Genomic DNA, 22,917 nt, shown 5'->3' on the forward strand with positions numbered 1-22,917 from the left:
AGAATCTGACCTCTGCTCTGAGTTCATCGCAGGCAAGTGTTAGTTCAATCAAAACCACACACACACGATTCAAACCTGACTGTTCAGTAGCTCTTAAAATAAAAATACAAGTTACAGTTGGAAAATATAACTCAGAATATAACTGAAGACCTGCAAAAATTAAAAAGACTCTTCAAGCAAAACAACTTTGTCATGTAAAGATTAAGCAGACAACTAATAATGTTCCTTTTCCTCTCCTCCATTTTGGTTCATGATGCATGATGTACGATATTCACCTGACATTGTAAAATTTAAAGTCACATTCAACTACCATTCAAAACGATCCGTTCAACATAGGCTACGTGTGCATTACAGATCAGCTCTACTAAGGCACAAAATATTTAGTAACAGGCAAAACATTGTTAAAATTGCACTTCATTTTCTTTAGACATTTCAGGTTGTTCATATTTGTTCAGGTTATTCACATTTTACTGATAAGGAATAGTTTCTTAATGTAAATATTTTCATAATTTAATGTTTTTTGCACTAAATCAAAGAGAAAAAAATGGTGTTGTCATTATTTCTAGGTTATTATGATGTTGTTTTTGAGTTTGATGCTGTAACTTGCACTTTGCCGATTCATCCCACAGGCCAGATTGGAACCTGTGGTGGGCCGGTTTTGGCCCCCGGGCCGCATGTTTGACACCTGTGATCTAGAACATGTGGGATACCGGCCCTGGAGGAGCAGAGTTGGACAGCCCTGGTCTGAAGCACACTGCACCTGTGACCTCAGACGATGCAGAACCAGCCTCTACATCGACTTCATCACCTGTGAGGTCAGAGCAATGGGATGAAAGCTGTTGGAGTCCCTGGAATGTTTGGTTTTAGGAACAGGGATAATGCAGGATGGCTTCTGTGAGGAAAAGGTTGAATTTTTATACATATTTAAATGAATTATATATTCAGAACGCTCACCACAGACACGTCAGGGTTAAAAGGATGAATACAAAAACTCAAAGTCAAGGCCAAACTTCCCATCACCATTACCTGCCTGTGTGGGGCCGCTGAGTCACGTGACGACACAACATCCAATCACAAACAGGGGAAGTGTTCCCTCCTTCCTGTAACATGAGCCGCTCCTCTGCCTGCACCTGCACACGTTCACACAGAAGAAGCAGCGATGGCAGCAAACTAACGGAAACCCGAACTAACGGAAACTCAAACTAACGGAGACTCAAGTGTTGATCTAATTACACTGGTATCGATTTGTATCAGAACCAACGTTGAAATAAATATTATCGATTATTTGGATCGATCTGCACACCAATAGTTTGTGTCCGTTCGAGGAAGTGAAGGAGCTGCGGTAAGAAGTGGATTCATTTTTTACTGTTGGATCTTTTTGACAGTACATGTTGTGGATTTTTTTTTCTTTTTTTTTTCTTTCGACTTTTCACTTTGTCAGAAAAACTCTGTGCGAAATCGAAAGTAAAGCGCGCGCTCGTTGAGCGTCATGCGTCCGTGAGCGCAGAGGGAGGAGGAGAGGCGCGTGAGTCCCAGTTTAGTTCTGTGCTCTGACTTTAACAGTATTGATCTGTTATCGATTAGAACTGAAATCACCCTAAACTTAAGTCTTGAATGCGCCGAAAATGTTGAAGTTGAGGAGAAAACCCGTCGAAATGCATTATTGTTGAACCCTTCCAGACCCAGAACTGGGCTGTTAAACATACGGTCCGCGGACCAAAAGCGGTCCACCAAAGGGTCTAATCCGGTCCATGGGATGTATTTGTGAAATACAAAAACTACAGTGAATATTAACAATAAAGAGTGTCAGAATCATTTTAGTTCAGGTTCCACATACACAGGGGAGTAGGTTTGATTCTGACCTTGGTGTGGACACTAAAGTGCTCCAAGGTAACACTCCTGAAAGTTGATGTTTTTTTTTGCATTTGCAATCATAATTTCACGTCGTGCAGAGCTGATCAAACAAGCAAACAATCATAGTCAGAAAAAAATTTCAGTAATTGACATGTTTATAATGCATATCTGAATATCTAAAGAGAATACAAGAATTTAATGCATTCTGCAATTTTATTCTCATGACTAACATGCATTATTATTGAACCTCACCTGTGAATTTCCAGCCTCTCCTCCTCTACCTCCTCCCTCCTCTCTACTGTTTGTCTCCTGACATAAATATGCTGATTCATGACATATGAACAGATTAGGGATACACTGATCATACAGTTTGATGGTACAGTTATTGCCTGAGTAAAAAAGGCTTTTACTTTCAATTAGTACATGTAATTTATTCCCCAATAATATGGATAAAATCACATCTAGAATCACATTTACAATCTGAGGTTTTATTGTATTTTCCCCACAAATTTTCTTTATGTGTGTTTTTTAAGCAGTTGCTCTCTTCTATGGAAATACATGAAAATTATAAGTAAAAATAACTTTAAAAAGTGTATCTGTTTGGTATTAAATAGTGTCTTTTATTCAGTATCTGTTGAGCCTCGACAGTTCTAGACCCTTGAACTAACTTACACTGGGACTCCTATAGAAGTGTCTTCTGACCAGTTTTCTTTTCTTTGACATCCTTTACATCCTAATTACCGAGCACATACGCACAGGTGTGCGTGCACACGGAAACAGACGCATGTACAAATGAACATGTAAATGACTCCACTGATATTCAAATCTGTCTAAATGATGTGACTCAGACAGAACAAATACCAAACATACTGACAACTTACGCTAGTGGTCCAACTAACAGGTTCCTTTTACAAGTAGATGGAGTGACAGCGGGGACGGCCAATCACATGTATGTTAGCAAAACCAAAGAGCCATTTGGAGAGTGATATCTACATTAGAGGCGGGACTTCTAGTAGAGACGACTGTTAACCCTTTGTGTGCCATAATCATTGACTAAACACTACGGACAGCGGTCGGATTGATATTGACTACACAGTAGTGGATGGATATTGGTAGGGACGTGTCCCTAGAGTCCCTACCCAATTCTACGCCCCTGGACATACAGACCAATATGATCTGAGCCTCTGAACATCCAATGGGTCATATCTGATGACCATGAAAAGATGAAGAACTGTATTTTACACCAATTATTGACATGTATTGATAGGATTAATGGGTCAACAGATAATAATTATCCATCAGTTGATGGTTTTGGTCGATGGTGGAAGTTTGGGTCTTGAAGGGTTAAAGAGTACCATGCCATTGGCATAAAAAATTATACCAGGTATTCCGCAAAGTATCACACTGGTTTTAATATGAATAGAAGATAAAATAGGAAAGTAAGAAAAGTTAGTAAAAGTCAATAAAAATAAATGTGATGATTAATATCAAGTGTTTATTTTGTTCCAGGTTAAAGGTTGAGTTTTGGAAGTTGAAGAACCAGAAGGTATTTGTGTTTGAAGACTCTTAAAAGGACGTAATAGGACATCATAAAGTCATAATCAGTGGAGTTGGTGAAGCAGTTTAACCTGAATTAAAATGTGTATTTCTGTGTTTTCCCAGAGTCGTCATGTCGGCCATAGCAATTCTGAGACGTAAAAAACGCCGCATTCAGTGGATTCTGTCAGCAGACCCCCACCTCTTCATCCAAAAACTTCTTCAAGAACATGTAATAACACACCATGAACACAGGAACCTCAAACAAAATAAAACCAGTAGAGTGCTGGTCATCAGGGTCTTGAATTTAATCGTAACTAAAGGAGAAACCATGTGCCGTCGTTTCCTGGAGCTTCTGCGAACTGATGAAGACCTTAAAGCTGCTTTTCCAGGTTTACAGGAGAAACTCAGAGGTATAAGTACAATGTAAACATACATAGACCTACTGTGTGTTTCAGATGATGGGAAATGACAAATGTAAATTTAACAGGTTTAATTTTGTTTTTCTCTTGAATTCCTCAGATTATGTGGATCCAGAGACACAAGACGAGGTGATTATGACCTGAACACACACTGTGACAGTACTGCTGTCAGTTTGAATAGAAGACAAGACACATTATTATCTAAAAGGGTTCAGTCATAGAACATTGCAAGTTTAAACAAAAAACCAAAAAAGAGACGAATGAGGATTTTTTTCACCAGTGAAAGTAACTGTTGGTCACTGATGGACACCACACTGTTTTTATTGAAACATCTTAGTTTGTGTTTGGTGTAAAAACAGCTGTGGTTTGTGTCATCTGTAGATTGATTTATGAGTGTTTATGTCAAATTGAGTTTAATTTCAGTCCATAAATGACATGAAAATGAGTCTGTTGGAAACACAGCAGCTGGGTTGACCAGTAGAGGGCGTCAATGATGAGGAAACAGGTGCATCTTCACAGTTTGAGATGAAAAACAAGAGGTGGCAACATTGATGTGGAACCTTTGAAAAGATTTGGACTTCAGTTTGTTCTGAAACAGAGAATCTTTATCAGAACAAACAGGTTTCATCAGATCCTGTTCAGTCAATATTTCATTTCTTTAAATTCACTCATTCATTCATGTAAATGTTTGACTTTCAGTGAATCTCAATCAGCTGTATTTTGCAGCTTCACTGTGTAAAACATGAGGGTTTTTATCACCGACATAAAGACTGAAACTGTTCTGTTTTATTAGAGACACAAGATGAACCTCCTCAGTGTTCTGGAAAAACTGAAAGATGAAGAATTTAAGGAGTTCAAGAGGAGACTTAAAGAAAAACCTATGTTCAGATGGTCTTGGCTGGAAAAGGCAGAAAGGACGGATGTAGTCAATGAAATGACGGACTCATATGGTGAATCTGGATCCTTGATGAAGACCAGGGGGATTTTAGAGGACATGAACAGGAGTGGTCTGGTCTGGAGGCTGACAGAGATCTACTCAGAACCAGGAGGTCAGTCACAGACAGAGAAAATGTGACATTTACACATTCATTAGGTCTAAATATTCTGGAAAAATGATGGAAGTTACAATGTAAAATGAGTTTTCTGTGTTTTCTCTTCAGTTCTGGAGGCTTAGGTTTAAGTTTTTATGGTTCAGTGTCTTTATATTTCCATCATTTCAGATTCAGAATCAGAATTGCCTTCATTGTCATGTGACAGTACAAAATACATTAAACGAAACTGAGTTCGATGATTAGGGACATCGGGCCGCTGCTCCTAGTACAGAGTACAACTAGAGTGCTACCACAAAACCCTTTCTTCAAAAATTGCAGTGAAGAACAGAAGATAATGCAAAGCACAAATACAGTATAAGACATACAGTTTTCACACAGTACACGTGGACACATGCTGGAATTTTTTCATAGATTTGAAGGGAATTGGGGGACAGCGTGAACATTAGGCAGACAAAAAAAACAAAACAAAAAAACAATGGGGGTAGGGGAGATGCTTGAAGTGTGTAATAATTGTGGAAGTGTGTGCGAAGATAAAGAGACTCCAGTGGGTTCACTCTGTCCATTCAGTTCAGATTCAGTTCTTATCAGTTCTTATCAGTCCACTGTTGTCCTGGCCATGGAAGATGTTTCGACTGCAGGGGGAGTAGATTTGAGAAGAATCTGCTGTTTCCTCAGCTCTCAGGGGAAAACAATTTAGGCCATGGGGGAAACTTGATTACTGCATAAATTTAGTATAACTTAATTTTGTTCTACCTGGCCTGAGCATTCCTTAGCATCTTCGACCACTAAGGTCCCTGCACAATCCCTCGATTTTCTCTTTCAGTCCAGCAGATTGATGGAGCCCCTCCACAGTTGCTCTCAATCCCTCTGCAGACTGACCTGTGATGTAATCCTACTTCTTATACGAGTCCGCAGCCCGTCCGGCCAGGTCTCGCACATTCTCCCCCGTCTGCATCACCGCCCGTTGTAATTCCTTCACATTATCACTCACAGCTCCGAAGTGCTTCTCAATTTCCACCGACACCAGTGGGGTCTCTTTGCATGCTGCTGTTTTGCTGATGTTGCGATAGATCAGGGCCATTCCAAGACCAATCAGAAGGTGTCCCGCTATCATAAATCCAAATAGGTAAATATCCTCGATGTCCTCCACCGACAAGGCAAACAGACAGACCACCCTCCACTTGTCCCAAGCGTCCCGGGTGTATCCGGCTGCAACTGTTCCATCAGGGCAGGTGGGCTCCCCAGGACCATTCTTCCTTGATGAAAAAATCGTGTCAATTGCGCTGAGTGACCAGCTGATCAATTCCATATTTTGCTGTTCGAGAGTTCAACAAGCAGGGGATCCAAAAGTAAAGTAAGTCAGATGAGACACTGCAAGGCCAAGCAGAGTGGGGGAGGTCAGAAAAAAAAGCAGCAGATTGTAGAGCTCAGAAAAACACGTCCGCTCTCTTTGAAGGACAAGACAGAAACAGGACAAACATTTAGGACAAACATTATAACAACACTTAGACAACAGCCTGAATAAACACAGAATGTGACATTATTCTGCTTTTATAGCATCACATTCAAACATTAAATACTGAAGCAGCAGAGATTAGATAATAATGAGGTGTGGACAAAGTCCTGCAGGTTCTAGATCAGCATGAGAACATCAACATCCAACCCAATATGTGTCTGTGCAGTTCTAGAATCACAAAAGGATTTAAAGGTCCACATTCAGGAGGACCTAGTTTCATCTGTTCACAGAAACTGAAAAAATAAGTCAAATAAAATGACCGATAACTAGAATTTACTGAAAATCAAATGTGTTTGGACAAAAGTGTTGACGACTGAACTATAATAATCCTTCTTTTGCTCTGTTGTGGTTAATGTTCATTTATCAGCTCATCTGTTGGTGTCAAGTATTAACATGTCTTTAAACAGACCTTTAGAATATGCAGAGTTTCTCTGTGTGAGAACTGATCAGTGTAAAATATTTCTGTTTTAGGTGTAAATTTGTGTTTCTCTTGAATTCCTCAGGTGAAGGTGGACCAAAGACCCAGACTCCAGAGGAGGTGATTTATGGAAGGATTCTGAAAACACAGATAAAAGTCAAACCATTATCTCTAAACGTTCACATAAATCTTTTTATATTAAATAAGATAAAGAAGATGACAAAACAAGAAAGAGACAAAATAAAAAGACAACTCACTGTGATTTCCATGAATAAAATGAACATCCATAGGAAATAAAAACAAGTGTTTAAATAAGGAAAGATCAGAATATTAAACATGTGAATAGAAGAGAATTCAAAGATAAGAACAAACTAAATACACATAACACATCTCATATATAAAGTAAAACCTAACGTCAGAGTTCAGAAACGTTCTCATTCATTCCTGTAAATGTTTGACTTTCAGTGAATCTCAGTCAGCTGCATTTTTCAGCTTCACTGTGTAAAACATGAAGGTTTTTATCACTGACATAAAGACTGAAACTGTTCTGACTTATTAGAGCAAAAAGATGAACCTCCTCAGTGTTCTGGAAGAACTGAAAGATGAAGATTTTAAGCTGTTCAAGAGGAGACTTTATGAAGACCCTACATTCCGATGGTCCCGGCTGGAAAAGACAGAAAGGACGGATGTAGTCGATCTGATGATGGATGTATATGGTGGATCTAGATCCCGGATAACGACCAGGGCGGTTTTAGATCACATGAACAGGACTGATCTGGTCCAGAGGCTGACAGAGATCTACTCACAACCAGGAGGTCAGTCACAGACAGAGAAAATGTGACGTTTACACATTCATTAGGTCTAAATATTCTGGAAAAAATGATGGAAGTTACAACATAAAATGAGTTTTCTGTGTTTTCTCTTCGGTTCTGGAGGCTTAGGTTTAAGATTTTATGGCTCGATGTCTTTATTTTTCCATCATTTAAGACAAACATTCATTCAAGTCACAAACAGGACAGAGTTTTTTTTTATCTGAGAACTGATCAGTGTACAATATTTCTGTTTTAGGTGTAATTTTGTTTTTCTCTTGAATTCCTCAGGTGAAGGTGGACCAAAGACCCAGACTCCAGAGAAGGTGATTTATAGAAGTACTCGGAAAACAAAGGTAAAACTCAAATCATCATCTCTAAACTTTCACATAAATCTGTCAATTTAAGATAAGATAAAGAAGACGGCAAAACAAGAAAGAGACAGAATAAAAAGAGGACAAATAATTACAAGACATATGAGTATCCCAAATATTTGAAGTGAAATCATTTCAAGTCACTTGACGTTTTCACCAAACAGCGACTCAGTGACTGAAACTTTGGAGTTTCACTGCTTTTATTATGGAGGTTTTTTTTACTTGTCGATGAGTGTTATTTGGTGTTTGTTTTCCTTCTAGATTCAAAGACCAGTGGTGACCCTGGAGGCATTTTCGAGATCTGTGGCATTTCGACAGGCATCTAGTATCCACCACAGTATGCTGCCATATCTGAGTCACTTACCATCCAAGTCACGGAGCACAAATGTACGTCATCAACACCACTCTACTGACTTTAATGACAATACTGTAATTTGTGGATCTTCTCAGGTGAACATACTGTCTGTACAGTTTACAAACACTTGATACTGTAAGTTCACAACCCCCTTCCTTCAGTTTTCCTGAACATTTACTTTCAGTATGTGTTCTATCTGTTGGTTGAAGAACAAGGTATAAAAATATGAAAAGTAGAGCCCGATCTGATTAATCAGTGGGCCAATTATAGCTTATCACCAAATAATCATTGGTCAATATGTAACTGATGTATTAACTTTGTTGCTGTGCAGAGATTCTGTCACTCTGCTCCTGTGTGTCTGTGCTGCCAAGAGACTCAGAGGAATATTATTGTGTGTTAGTTTCACTTTCACTTCTGCTCCTGCAATCACACCACCCCCACCTCTACTTATAAAATATCGACTCATCTTTTCCCAATAGTCTGCTCTCCCCAGCATAAAAACTACCACATCTACAACCTGTGGTTCCTCACGGGTCACATATTAGTCTAATATAATACAGCGTTTGAAAGTTGTGTACATTATCTTTGTGAGACAAAGATGCAACTGTTGATTCACATGTCCACTATTATCTGCTATAAGACTATTATATCCTGTGTATATCAGTGTTCTTATTTCACATATCGGTTAGGGTTAGGGTTAGGGTGAGCCGCTCCTACTAATGTGAGCAATTGCTGAGTGTTATTCATGAGTCAGAGTTCAGTGGAGAATGATGATGTATCAAATGTACAGAGGCAGATCAAATATTATTTGTAGGCACAGATGAGATTACATCGTATGCATAGAATTTTCACCATCCTAAAATCCATACACAGTATGATCCAGACCACCTCCTGATGTGGTTCAGACAGATGTGGTCTAAAGTACATTGTAATGGGATCCATGGGGTTCTTTACTGGGGTTCTGTAGGTGTTAATTTCCATCCTAAAGACTGAAACTGTGCTCTTTTATTAAAAATATAAGATGGAGAGGATCCTCCAGGACTTTCTGGATTCACTGACACAGGATCAGTTTGATGAGTTCAAGCAGCACCTCAAGGATAGAGATGTGTTTATGAGGGAGTCCAACCTGGAAACTGCATCAAGGAGAAAGACAGTGAAGATAATGTTCCAGATGTGTGGTGCATCTCGAGCCATGGAGGAGACCAGGAGGGTTTTAAACAAGATGGGAAGGACTGATCTGGTCCAGAGGCTGTCAAAGCTCTGCTCAACACTAGAAGGTCAGTCACAGCCTGAGAAACACTGAAGTAGTTCTTTTCTTTCTGTATTTTTCCAAGTGGATCTGTCAGGTGTAGGTTTGACTCTAGTCTTTCAGTTCGTTGATGCTGTTGTAAAGCAGCTCAGACCAGTTTGAGGGTGTGTGGAGTATTTTCATCATGTGATCTTTTCTTTCTTTTAAAATTTGTGACACCATCCACCCCAGGTCCATCCGCTGCAGACCTACCCACCCCAAGTCAGACCTCATCATTCTGGTCACGTCAGTACACACCAATCAGGTTCTACCCACATTCATCTACCCAAGGTCCATCCACATCAATCGGGTTCACCCAAGGTTGGTTCACATCAGACCCATTCACCCCAGGTCCATCCACATCAAACCCGTCCGCATCAGACCCATCCCCATCAGAGTCATCCATACCAAGTCCATCAAAATTAGACCCGTCCATCCCAGGTCCCTGTACATCAGACCCATCCATCCCAGGTCTGACCACATCAGACCTGTCCATCCCAGGTCCATCCACATCAGACCTGTCCATCCCAGGTACCTGTACATCACACCCATCCATCCCAGGTCTGACAACATCAGACATGTCCACCCCAAGTCCGACCCCATCAGACATGTCCACATTAGGTCCATCCACATCAGACAGAAACCTGAGGGTGTGTGAGGATGTCACAGAGGATTGTGTGGATGAAGATGATGAGATGAATCCTCATGGTACAGAGAAACAGCAGCTTGTCTGCACAGAGGCTCAGGCTGGACCATCTGACTGGGAGGTATGGAAATAGATGTCCAACTAACTAGGTCAGTCAAGTCCTAAAAATGCTGAAGAACTAATGTGGACCTTTGTCAATTTTAGGAGTTCACACCCGAAGATTCAGCAGAGTCTGGAACAACTATGTACAGGTAACAAATATTTTTAAAACCAAATACTGATTATCCTCATATATATTCCTTCGTATTCTTATATCCTCAAAATTGAGTTTCAGGGATATAATGGTGTTACCCTGAATGCCGCCGCTGCCAGATATTTTTCATGTGAACATAACTGGGACAGAATACGTTGGATTTCTTGTCCCTTGATAGCCAACATAGGGGACTCCTACTGTAAGAACTCTATTGATTTCACTGATTTCAGAATATCAGTTTTTTGGACAGAAATCGATATTGAGAGAAAATTTGGTTCATAATGATCATCTTACAAATGTCTGGAGTTCATATGGGGTCATTTTCCTTCATTAACTGGACTTTTGTGGGGAAAACTGGTTCTCTGACCATTATTCTACCTCTATCAGGTCGATTTAACTCAAAATGAGTTCCTAACGATTGTCTAACAATTGTCTTTTTTCATGCCACGACCTTGAATTTCCATGATAACATATTTTGACACCAGGTGGTGTGTTTTTCCAAATGGTTGGGGAGCAGAGGATTGGGGGGATTTCAGGGATGTACCCTCGTTGTCGGCCCCGACAGTGTAAGCCTTGTTCTCCTGTCCTTTTTCTTCTTGTTGTGTCCCACAAGTATCTGCATCATTAAATACTTAATCCAGTTGGCCCCATGTGAGGTTATTACCTGAATTTGTGAGAAGGTCTGAAGGTACCTATGCTTCTACAGTGAGGGAGTCAGTAAGATATCTGCTCTGGGGATCCAAAGGGTCCTGTTTCAAATCCCAGTGTGTCCAAATCAATTGTGCCAATAATTTCCACTCAGTGTGGTGGGTTCAGATTTTTTCCTAAATGTGAAACAAATGAAGATAGACAAAGGTGTTCCTGGTCTGCTGACTGAGACACAGTCCTTCTGAAAACATATACAGCATTATGGTCGCTGTTGCAGTTAAATATCGGGTGTCTTTAAGTGGTGTAAGCAGGTAGGTGTTACATCTTTGTTACTAACAGATGTCCATCTGCAACAGTCCCTTCAAACATAGAATCTCACAAGAACCTGAAGGTCCCAGCATACTCCTGCTCAGGTCACATGGAGTGACATTGGCATCACAATCTTTTACCAAAAGTTTGGTGGCTGAATGGACAGGATCTGGAACAGTCGTGTATGGGGCCAGTTCCTGGTGCCTCCCAACCTGAATGATCCCTCCTTCAGTGTCCAACTCTGCAGTCATGCTGAAGACTATCCAGCACAAACTCTTCTACCTCCAGGATACACATACTGTCAGTATGTCACCCTGAACAGCCTTCTCATGAAGTTCCTACAGGGCGACCTCGGTTAAAGATCCATTGAAGAGTAGTGTTTAGCAGATGGGAGCAGTTGATGTCCTCCCATAGAATGTAGACTAATGCCGCATTTCCACTACGTGGAACCGGCTCGACTTGGCTCAGCTCGACTCAACTCAGGTACCAGGTCCTATTCCTGGAGACTGTTTCCATGATAGGATACTACTGACTTTACAGTACCTGGACGTCATAGAGATGCAGTGCATTACTCCCATGTCGTCTGCTCAGAGTTGCTGATAAAGTCGCTCGTTAGTGTTGTCTCGTCAAACTCATGCTGAATTTTTACATCTGAACCTCCTCGACAAACCATGGTGTAGTTTTGCAGGCTGACATCATGTGGATTAACCTACTGCTATATTTACTGTCAACTTCCACATTTGTTTTTTTGTTAAAACGGCGGGTCACAGAGACGACTCTCTGACCAATCAGTGGTATGCAGTGTTTACACGTCCCGTTTTAATATCTTGTCCCCAGTCCTGGAACCTCGTTGGAGGTGATGTCATATCAGTACCGGACTCTTGTATGTTTTGTCTGTCTTGTGTGTCACTTCCTGTTTTATTTTGTTAATCCTCCTCTTGTGTCATGTCTGGTGTCTTTGCGTCCTCTCCCTGATTGTTTCACCTGTGTTGATTACCTGTCTCCACCCTGATTTGTTCCACCTGTGTCTCATTGTCTTCCCTCCCTTCTGTGTATTTAAGCCCTGTGTTTTCCCCTGTCCTGTGCCAGTTCGTATTCCTTCCTTGTGTTGTGATTACCTACCAGCGATTCCCTGAACCTGTTCGTCTGCCTGTCTGTTCGTTCCTGACCCGGTTTGTTCCTCGTTTTCTGAGCCTGCCTGATCCCCATTGGTACCTCTGCCTGATTCTGCTACACTGGTTTTTGACTTTCTGCCTGGACTCTCGGTTTGTGCTTTTGCTTTTCCCCCATGTACCGTTGCCTGTTTTTTGGATCTCCTGTGTATGACCTGGTCTGTCCCCTGATATTTCTCTGCTTGTTTTTAGTCGGGTTCCCCTCGTGTGCTCCCGACCCGGGCAGAGAGCTCCCCTTACTGGATTCGGACGTCGTGACGAATTCACGCTGTCTAACCTGCGAGGATTCTCTAAAGAAACCTTTTTGTGGACTGTTAATTCTGTCCGTGTTTAATAAACACTCATTAACTTTATTCCCGTCTGTTGGTTGTGCATTTGGGTCCAAGTCTTGTGTCTCTGGTTCTAACAGGTGATACCAAAAAACTAGTACCGGGTACCAGGTCCTTTTTCCTAATAGAAATGCAAAAAGGCCGAGTCGAGTCGAGTCCAGCTGATACCATGTAGTGGAAATGCAGCATTATAGTGCTCTTGATAGTTCAATGCTCCAACACCATGGATGACTTCAAAGGCCACTCACAACAATCCATGCAAGAAAAAAGAAAAAAAGAGGGCCCTGCAAGCTCTTCTACTGTCTAAAGCCCCATTTCATCAGCAGGATTATGAACTGTGTCTACACATGACCAGCAGCTGGATTCAGTCATTAGTTGAATCTCTGGGAGTTTTGGACCCACAAATACTTTAAACCAACATTATGATAGCCATGATGGGACAGTGGTCATTTGAGTCCGTAGGCTCACCAGTAGTGGTCCTGTGAGGGCAGAGCTGGGGTCTTTGTACTGAAATCCACAAGCAGGAATCACCTTTATCTGAACATTAGAGGCATCAACTGCTCAGTCCTGTTAATCTTTGTAGACCTGCAGTATCACACTGGGAGGAAGGGAATGGTACCCAGGGGTGGTCTAGGCAGGAGAACATTGACCTGATTGATGCCCTGTCATTTTACAGTCTGTTCTATTCCTCAGACTTGGCAAGAATGCTTCTGTCATTGGTTTGAAGAGGGACATGTGACATTTTCACAACAGGGTACTGAGCATCCTGTAGAACCCCCTCAACTTCCATGGAAGTCATCTTTTTCCTCTATCATTTCGATGGCGTCTTTTGCTCTCTTTCTATTGGGCACTCTCTGAAAAAGGCAGCAAGTCGTATGAGAACATTTGTACATATTCCTCTTCAGCTCAGTGGTTTGTGGACACATTGTGGTGAACAGACACTGGTGATGGGACATAGACTGTTGAGTGAGTGTGGCAGGACTGTGGGATGTTTTTCCACCTGGGCTGAGCTCAGATCACTTCTGGAACTTCTAGGGTCCCAACTGGATCAGTATAACTAGGGTGAATAAGTAAGAGTGGTCCAGACCCTTGTGAGTGGGGCTTGACCAGCAGGGAGACCAACAAGACTCTTGTACTTCTGCAGAGACATGACAGGGTTGGAGTGTTTTAAGACTGAGATTGTGCTAGTGTGATTCTGAAGATCTGTCCTGGCTGTACATCTAGTCTTATGCTGCATTCCAGAGTGCTTGGAGGTAGAATATGTCTCACTTGGAGTTAATTTCATCCCACCTTAAAGTATTCCAGGTGATCCATGTTGAACATAAACAACAAACACGGGGATCACAGATCTAAGCTCCTATTGCTTTGTTAATGAAGATGCATTTGACTGTCGACAGTACAGTGTTCTCATATATGCAAATGAGATGGAAGAAGCAAAATGACGGATAAACTAATTATACATTGTGAAGTTGTTTTTTATTGCGAACTTGCACACTGTGCATTACCATTGTTGTGTGGACGTCAAGTTGTAGTTTGCGGTGAGGTAAGGGTATTTCAATCTGGCCCCACTTTGCAACAAGGACCTCCAGCTTGGACAGGTGTTCCAATGCGTTTTACTGAGTTGGATGTCGGAAAGTTCCCATCTCCCAACACTCTGGAATGTAGCATAACAATGCACAAGCTGAGGTCCTGGAGAGCCTTGTAGTCCTACCTGTTTGGTAGGAGTGTAGTACACTTTGAGCTGTTGTTAAAAACCCTGTATGTTTTCACTGTGTGGTCCTGATGGTTGAGCAGTACCTATACATCCTTTAACAGTAATCTTGAAGAATCTGATGGACCATCTTTAAGTGCTAGTACTGATGAAGCAGTTCTCCACCTTTGGTGGCCTCTGTTGACATTGTGGAGGACCTTGAGGTGTTTACTTTGGCACACTGTTCAACTGTGATCACACTGAACCACTAAGTGGGTCCTGGGACAGTGTTAACACCGTCTCTTTACCTTTATCCACTTGGTTTCCTGTTGTCAGCCTTTGAGTTTTGACTCATATGAATGAAGTCTTCTTAACTTTAGGACGTGCATCATGTAGAGCTTGTCTTTCTTCTTAAAGTGAGTAGTGTTTAGTGTTGATCAGTATTTGAATCTCGTGTAGCTTTGCCTTAACCACAGCAGTCAGGTCTCCTTGACAATGTTTTGCAGTGGCGCAGTGCCACTCCAAAGTGCTGGCCACCACACCATACATTTCTTACAAAAAAAAATCATCACCATCACATTAGACTTATATACATGTATAATATATAATAGGCCAGGACAAACGTCCTGCCCCATCAAAAGAAAGTTTGCGAAGATTCAGGAGATAGGGGAAAAGGAAAATGAGCAGTAAGTTTCACTTTCACCCCCCACCCCCCCCCCCAGGATTACACACCGCCACATCAATGAGATCAATTCCACAGGAAACACTGGACTTGTTGGTGTTTTACAGGTTCAGGTGTCCCCGTTCAGGTTCATTCCATTGTACTCGAACTGGATTGGTGTTTGTCGTGCATAAGGAGGCGGGCCTTCAGTACAGGACTGTCCAATGGGATGAGGACCTCTTGGAGTCAGCTAGTAGGACACCTGCAGGGCCGCTGTTCAGTATCGAGTGTCCAGATAACGCTGTTCGTCAGCTCCACTTCCCACACTGTGAAGATAGAACCTGGTAAGGAACTTAGTTTGGGTTTTGTTAACTGTGGTTCTGTGAACATTTTAGTATTTTAACTACAGATTTTTTTGAGTGTAGAAATGTTTTATTGAGTCTTTCTCTTTATTTTACTTCAGTTGAGCTTTGATTAGTTTCACAAGTTCTTACGTAGTTGTGTAATTGTTTTTGTGTAATTTTTCTGTAATGGACTAGTTTTGTTTCATGTAGTTTGTATCTTTTTGTGTCTGAGTAATAATGTTTTCACAGCTCCGCTCTATGAAAACCTGCTGTCCATCGCCCACATCACTAACCATGGAATGAGCTTCATTGATGCGCTGGAGATCACAGACACTCATGTGGCCATCGATGTCCCACATTTGTCTTCATTTGGCGTCAGTTCGAGGCATAGAAGAGGAACTAGACAAGTTAGAGGCCAAGTTCTGCTGTTCCTCACACCACCAAACACACTAGAAATGCATCTCCTGTCAATCAACGTCAACGTGGACGACGTAAACGCTTTCGTAAGTTTTTAGCCGCTCCAACATTCTTGATTTACATGAAGTAATGAACCTGCTGCCTTCATTTGCAATTGTCAGTCATTCTAAGCATGTGTAGATCTGAGACCATGATCACATGACATCATCCTGTTGTTTTAATAACTCATAGTTTATTGTTTTAATGGTCATAAGGTGAAAAACATGAGCCTAGAGCTATGTACCTTCAGGGTGCCTGCTTCATGCAAACTCATCACAGAACACAAGTACAGCGTTGACTGCTGTTATGAAGACGAGCAAATACCACTGTAAAGTGAGTAGAATTTTACATTACTACTGTAATGAGTCGATTAAACTACACCTTTAGTTAACTGTGGTTACTATAACGATGATGAAACTACTGCTCGTTTGCAGGAAAAAGTGTTTGACCTGAACTTTGGACCAAATTATCACATGATGTTTGAAATCCGGCTTCCACCGACAACAACAGAAGTTTCTTTAACAGTCAAAGACCAAAACAACACAGAAGTGTGGGATCATAACATGAACCTGCCTGGTAAGACTTTGTCTTGCAGAATCACACATCAACAGTTGTAGGAGCTATCGTTTCTCAGATCTGTATTATTTGACATTAAAGCTGGGACTAAACTATTGGTGAGATACTAGGACCTGAATATTTTCTTGACAATAGAATGTAAGCATGTGAACCACAAGAGTGCACAAGAAGAAGCCTGACAACTCACAAACCGTGCACCACCCACCCAAATACATCATATCCACCAGTAATTTTATTCACAGAATCACAAAATATTCCGAACCACTTTGTTCAAACTATGCATGTTTGTTTTGACAGACTAGACAAACTGTTTCTTTTATTATGTGAAGCTTTTAATGTCCACAGTTTAAAGTCCAACACCAACTCCAGTTTGTTTGAGTCTTTGCAGAGGTTCCCAGTGGTTTATGTGGTGTTCAGAGATATTTTGGTCAAAGGTCATGTGGACAGAATTTTTTCTGACATAAAGGAGAGGTAAGGAGGTTGTTGTCTATGGTGAACAAAATGGTGTTTAATGAGTTTTTAAACACATCCAGGGGTGAAGCACTGCAGATACATGTAGAGAAAGCATTCAGAGAGTGGAACAGCAACACTGAGAGCTCTATCACTAAGGCAGACACTTCATACTTCTAGTGTGAGAAATAGAAAGCAGGTTAGTGTCTGAAAACTGGATGTTCCAGGAGGGGTGTTACCAGGGTCTGGTTCAGATGAAGGACCCTGGTGGCTGAGGGTTTGGACATATTGGAGTCTGTCCAGGGCTATCCTCAGACCCTAGACAGGACAACATTACAGAAGTCCAAACGGAGGTTATGAACGCTACGGCTGGAGTATGGAGATGTGTTTGAAGTAGGAGGATTTGGTGTGGAACTGGAAAGAGAGCATGGAGTCCAGAGTCAGACACAACAGGTCTTGACCTGGACCAGGAGAGACAGATGGAGTCATTTATTTCAAGAGGGAAATTTCTAACCTTCTGAAACAGTGTCTGGAGAACCAAAACCAGGAGCTCTGTTTATTAATAATGGGTCTGGGTCAGGTGATTGACCCCCAGGCTTTGATGTTATGAAGATAGTAGACCTGGGATTGGGGGGTTGAGTGGGTGGCTCTGTGCTTTGGTAGAAAACTGAGTTGCTGCAGTTAAATTCCACATTTCAGTCACATCTGGATGGTTTCATTTCACATCCACTGTTGTCATGAACACAGATGAAAACGACAAATATGTGTCACCATCCAAAACTTCATTTACACCGTTTCATGTTTTCATCTTGTTGGCATTTGAACTTTTATTTTTGTCGCATTATGTCTTTTACCTCATTTTTTGTCTTTTCCTACGGATGCCTCTGCTTTTCATGTCTTTGGTGTTAACAAATATAACTCATCTAAAGAAAATCTTCATGAAGTTGAATTCAGAAAATGTGTCTTTCTGTTTGTCATTCAGCTCCTTGCTGCATTTAAGAGGCCTCAGCAGGATCGCCCACCAAAGAAGAAGCTGCTTTCAGTTGGGTTTGACTTGTGTTAATCATGTTTCTGAGCCTGTTCAGGTCATTAGTGAAAGCTTGGGATTTATTTCAGTTCAATGACCAGTTCTTTGTACATCATCCTGATTACCTTACATTTGACGTTTTTGATCATAACTTGGTTTTATAAGCTTTAAAGCTACCGGGTTTTTCACTGTTTTGTGTTCCATTGAAATAATTCCACCTGGAAACAACAGACCAGGGTTTAACAGGTTTAAAGCTGCTGTGCTTGATCATTTTTTGGCGTTATTGATAAAAAATTCCCCATTCCCCTTTCAACAGATTTCATTCAAGTGTCTGAGAGGAAACATGACTTGACCACTTCTCTGGACTCTGTTTTCAGACTGTAGAGAATCTGCCATGTTACTCAGTAGGGGTTCAACGGTACACGTCGTACTATTTCCCATTTTCAAATGACATTTTCAGACAACTGGCGTTTATAGTAGAGCTTGCTAGATGACTGACTTATAGAATTCTACTGTCATGGTTGGAGCTCGATGCAGAGCCTGGCTGGAGCCATTACGTACATAATTATTGTGATTAGGTGAAAAATTACCAACTATACATAAGTGTGACGGGCCAGGACTAAGAGCAGTTCAGAAGCACTTTGGAAAAGAGTAAAACAAGGACCGTGACGTCGCCCGGTATGGCGCAGCTGGGGCCCCACCCTGGAGCCAGGCCTGGGGTTGGGGCTCGTAAGCGAGTGCCTGGTGACCAGGCCTTTGCCCATGGGGCCCGGCTGGGCACAGCCCGAAAGAGCGATGTGGGCCCATCCTTCTGTGGACCCACCACCTGCCGAGGGAACCATAGGGGCCGGGTGCATTGTGGATTGGGTGGCAGTTGACGGCAGGGGGCTCGATGACCTGATCCCTGGACGCAGGAGTCTGCTCTTGGGACATGGAATGTCACTTCACTGGGGGGAAGGAGCCGGAGCTTGTGAGGGAGGTTGAGAGATACCGTCTAGATATAGTCAGGCTCACCTCCACACACAGCTTGGCCTCTGGGAACCAACCCCTCGAGAGGGACTGGACCTCCACTTCTCTGGTGTTTACCCACGGTTGGGAGGGTGGCGGGCTGGCATGGGCTTGCTCATAGCCCCTCAGCTCAGCCGTCATGTGTTGGAGTTCAACCCGCTGGTGAACGAGAGGGTCGCGTCCCTGCGCCTTCAGGTCAGGGACAGGTGCCTCACTGTTGTCTCGGCCTACTGGGCCGAACAGCAGTGCAGAGTACCTGGCCTTCTTGGAGTCCCTGGGAGGGGTGCTGGATGGCGCTCCGACTGGGGAACTCCATGTTCTCCTGGGTGACTTCAACGGTCACGTGGGCAACGACAGTGAGACCTGGATGGGGAAGAACGGCCTCCCCGATCTGAACCCGAGTGGTGTTTTGTTATTGGACTTCTGTGCTAGTCACAGTTTGTCTATAATAAACACCATGTTCAAACACAGGGATGTCCATAAGTGCACTTGGCACCAGGGACACCCTAGGCCAGAGATGGATGATCAACTTCGTTGTCGTATCATCAGACTCCGGCCGCGTGTTTTGGACACTCGGGTGAAGAGAGGGGCAGAGCTGTCAACTGATCACCACCTGGTGGTGAGTTGGATCCGCTGGCAAACGAGGAAGCCGGACAGACTTGGGAGGCCCAAACGTGTTGTGAGGGTCTGTGGGAACGTCTGGCAGAGCCCGATATCAGCACGGTCTTCAACTCCCACCTACGGGAGAGCTTCTCCCAGATCCCGGGGGAGGTTGGGGACATTGAGTCTGAGCAGACCAGTTCATCCAACTCCATTGTCAAAGCAGCTGCTCGGAGCTGTGGCCGCAGGGTCTCGGTGCCTGTCGTGGCGGCAATCCCCGAACCCGTGGTGGACCCTGGAAGTAAGGGATGCCGTCAAGCTGAAGAAGGAGTCTTTTCGAGCCTTGTGGCTCGTGGGACTCGGGAGGCAGCTGTGGGTACCGGAAAGGCCAAGCGTGTTGCAGCCGAGCAGTTGTGGAGGCAAAAACTCGGGTCTGGTGGAGTTTGGGGAGGCCATGGAGGAGGACTATCAGTCGGCCCTCAAGGAAATTCTGGCAACCGTTCGGCGCCTCAGGAGGGGAAGCAGTTCCCCACAAACACTGTTTACAGTGGAAGTGGGGAGCTGCTGACTCGACTGGGGATGTTGTCGGATGGTGCAAGGAATACTTCGGAGGATCTCCTCAACCCACTGCCACGTCTTCCATGGAGGAAGCAGAGGCTGAGGTCTCAGAGGTGGACTCATCCATCACCCAAGCTGAAGGCACTGAGGTGGTTGGCAAGCTCCTCGGTGGCAGGGCACCGGGGGTTGGATAAGATTTGCCCTGAGTACCTTAAATCTCTGGATGTGCAGGACTGTCTTGGCTGACATGTCTCTGTAACATCGCGTGGCAGTCGGGGGACAGTACCTGGATTGGCAGACCCAGGGTGGTGGTCCCCCTTTTTAAGAAGGGGGACCAGATGATGTGCTCCAACTACAGGGGGGGATCACACTCCTCAGCCTCCCGGGGAAAGTCTATTCCAGATACTGTAGAGGAGGATCCGACCGATAGTCCAAACCTCGGATCCAGGAAGGAACAATGCAGTTTTCGTCCTGGTGCGAACACTAGACCAGCTCTATACTCTCCATCGGGTGCTCGAGGGTTCATGGGAGTTTTCCCAACTAGTCCACATGCGTTTTGTGGATTTGGAGAAGAGACATTCAACTGTGTCCCTCATGATATCCTGTGGGGGGTGCTTCGGGAGTATGGGGTCCGGGGCCCTTTGTTAAGGGCAGTCCGGTCCTTGTATGACCGAAGCAGGAGCCTGGTTCGCATTGCCCGGCAGTAAGTCAGACCAGTTCCAGGTGCATGTGGGACTCCCGGCAGGGCTGCCCTTTGTCACTGGTTCTGTTCATAATTTTATGGACAGAATTTCTAGGCACAGCCAGGGGCCGGAGGGGGTCCGGTTTGGGGACCACAGGATTTCATCTCTGCTTTTTGCGGGTGATGTTTGTCCTGTTGGCCTCATCGAACCTGGACCTTCAGCGTGCCCTGGGGGCGGTTTGCAGCCGAGTGTGAAGCAAGTGGGATGAGATCAGCACCTCCAAATCCCGAGGCCATGGTTCTCGACTCGAAAAGGTGGTTTGTCCTCTCCGGGTAGGTGGGGAGCCCTTGCCCCAAGTGGAGGAGTCAAGTATCTTGGGGTCTTGTTCACGAGTGAGGGAAGGATGGAGCGTGAGATTGACAGACGGATTGGTGCAGCGTCTGCAGTGATGCGGTCACTGTATCGGTCTGTCGGTGGTGAAGAAGGAGCTGAGCCGAGAGGCGAAGCTCTTGATTTACCGGTCAATCTATGTTCCTACCCTCACCTATGGTCATGAGCTTTGGGTCATGACCGAAAGGACAAGATCCCGGATACAAGCGGTCGAAATGAGTTTCCTCCGCAGGGTGGCTGGGCGCACCCTTAGGGATAGGGTGAGGAGCTCAGTCACCAGGGAGGGAGCTCGGAGTAGAGCCGCTGCTCCTCCGCGTCGAGAGGGGCCAGCTGAGGTGGCTCGGGCATCTGTTTGGGATGCCTCCTGGACACCTCCCTGGGGAGGTGTTCTGGGCATGTCCCACCGGGAGGAGACCTCGGGGGAAGACCCAGGACACGCTGGAGAGACTATGTCTCTCGGGCTGGCCTGGGACGCCTCGGGGTCCCCCCGGAAGAGCTGGAGGAGGAGTCTGGGGAAGAAGGAAGTCTGGGCGTGCCTGCTTAGACTGTTACCCCCGTGACCCGGCCCCGGATAAGCGGAAGATAATGGATGGATGAATGGAATTACTGACATTTTTATGAAAACTACCCTTCTCAATATCAACATTCGTATCCACATTAGTAATTCCTCTTCTGTCGTCACCATGTTTGTTTTTATTGACTCTCTTCTTCTTCTCATAAAACTTTACTCTTCTTCGTGGTATTCGGCCTGTATGGTAATTAAGAGTGGCACCCTCTGGTGGGTTGATTGAAAAACGCTCATTCCAACGTCAGGACGCATGGAAGTATGAAGGCAGTGACACATGACAACGTTAGAAATGGACAAACCTATTTACATACATAACGTAAACATAAATGAACCTTAAGGCTCTCCATCAGCTCCCAGTTATATTTCAGCTCCAGTCGGCCTCTGCATCCGAACTGTACCGTACCGTGAACCATGACTGAAGAACCACAATACCATGGATAACCTGTACCGTTGCATCCCTATGACTCAGACTTTTGAGGTTAAACACATGATTGACAACTGTAATTATCGTCAATCACTGATCACATTCAGTCAGACCAGGAAGAGTAAGCATTATGTCAAATTCTTAAAGTTTTTTTTTGGTAAATTGTCTTTTCCATAAACATTCACTGGTAATAATTTAAAAATGTGCATTAAACACATTTGTGGAAACACATGTAGTGACCAATCAGAGTCAAGCATTCAGGAAAGGCTTGTAATCAATGATAGAGAAGCTGAATGTGATAAAACTAAAGGTCCAGTTCAGACTCTAATGAGCAGACAAGTGTCAAAGAAAATGAAAAACCTGATGTTGGTCTCATGACAGTCCTGGTTCAGCCACTGGAACTGGACAATAATGGGATCTGTTGTATTCCACAGGTTGGAAGGAGACAATGGAGACAACAACTGTGTAGAAGAAGAAAAATCGGTGGAAAATACAAGGTGC

At 43.5% G+C, this 22,917-nt stretch overlaps 1 protein-coding gene across 3 annotated transcripts; it reads left to right on the forward strand.

Annotated features, from left to right (window-relative positions):
* The first annotated feature begins 1,159 nt into the window (after window positions 1-1,159).
* LOC115411301 (uncharacterized) lies at window positions 1,160-22,913 on the forward strand. 3 transcript variants are annotated; one of them, XM_030123395.1, is made up of 19 exons: window positions 1,160-1,342; window positions 3,364-3,400; window positions 3,517-3,803; window positions 3,913-3,941; window positions 4,606-4,861; window positions 6,884-6,918; window positions 7,358-7,613; window positions 7,899-7,963; window positions 8,243-8,368; window positions 9,358-9,613; window positions 9,817-10,155; window positions 10,201-10,391; window positions 10,475-10,521; window positions 15,461-15,676; window positions 15,926-16,179; window positions 16,348-16,465; window positions 16,567-16,708; window positions 18,141-18,200; window positions 22,851-22,913. In XM_030123395.1, the coding sequence occupies exons 3-15, from the start codon at window positions 3,524-3,526 to the stop codon at window positions 15,936-15,938; spliced, it is 2,109 nt and encodes a 702-aa protein (XP_029979255.1). In that variant the 5' UTR covers window positions 1,160-1,342; window positions 3,364-3,400; window positions 3,517-3,523; the 3' UTR covers window positions 15,939-16,179; window positions 16,348-16,465; window positions 16,567-16,708; window positions 18,141-18,200; window positions 22,851-22,913. The 3 variants fall into 3 exon arrangements, with proteins under 3 accessions (XP_029979255.1, XP_029979256.1, XP_029979254.1); XM_030123396.1 differs by having other exon boundaries at window positions 10,246-10,391; XM_030123394.1 differs by having other exon boundaries at window positions 9,817-10,391.
* Window positions 22,914-22,917: the final 4 nt, after the last annotated feature.

The sequence above is a fragment of the Sphaeramia orbicularis genome, chromosome 20, assembly GCF_902148855.1.
Source record: "Sphaeramia orbicularis chromosome 20, fSphaOr1.1, whole genome shotgun sequence".
Taxonomy (NCBI): Eukaryota; Metazoa; Chordata; class Actinopteri; order Kurtiformes; family Apogonidae; genus Sphaeramia; species Sphaeramia orbicularis.

Excerpts from the sequence above, each read along its gene's own strand:
- LOC115411301 (XM_030123394.1), top strand. The coding sequence starts at position 3,524 with ATGTCGGCCATAGCAATTCTGAGACGTAAAAAACGCCGCATTCAGTGG. Across the intron at positions 4,862-6,883 it reads GATCTACTCAGAACCAGGAG|GTGAAGGTGGACCAAAGACC; the intron begins GTCAGTCACAGA and ends TGAATTCCTCAG. Across the intron at positions 10,392-10,474 it reads CTGGACCATCTGACTGGGAG|GAGTTCACACCCGAAGATTC; the intron begins GTATGGAAATAG and ends TGTCAATTTTAG.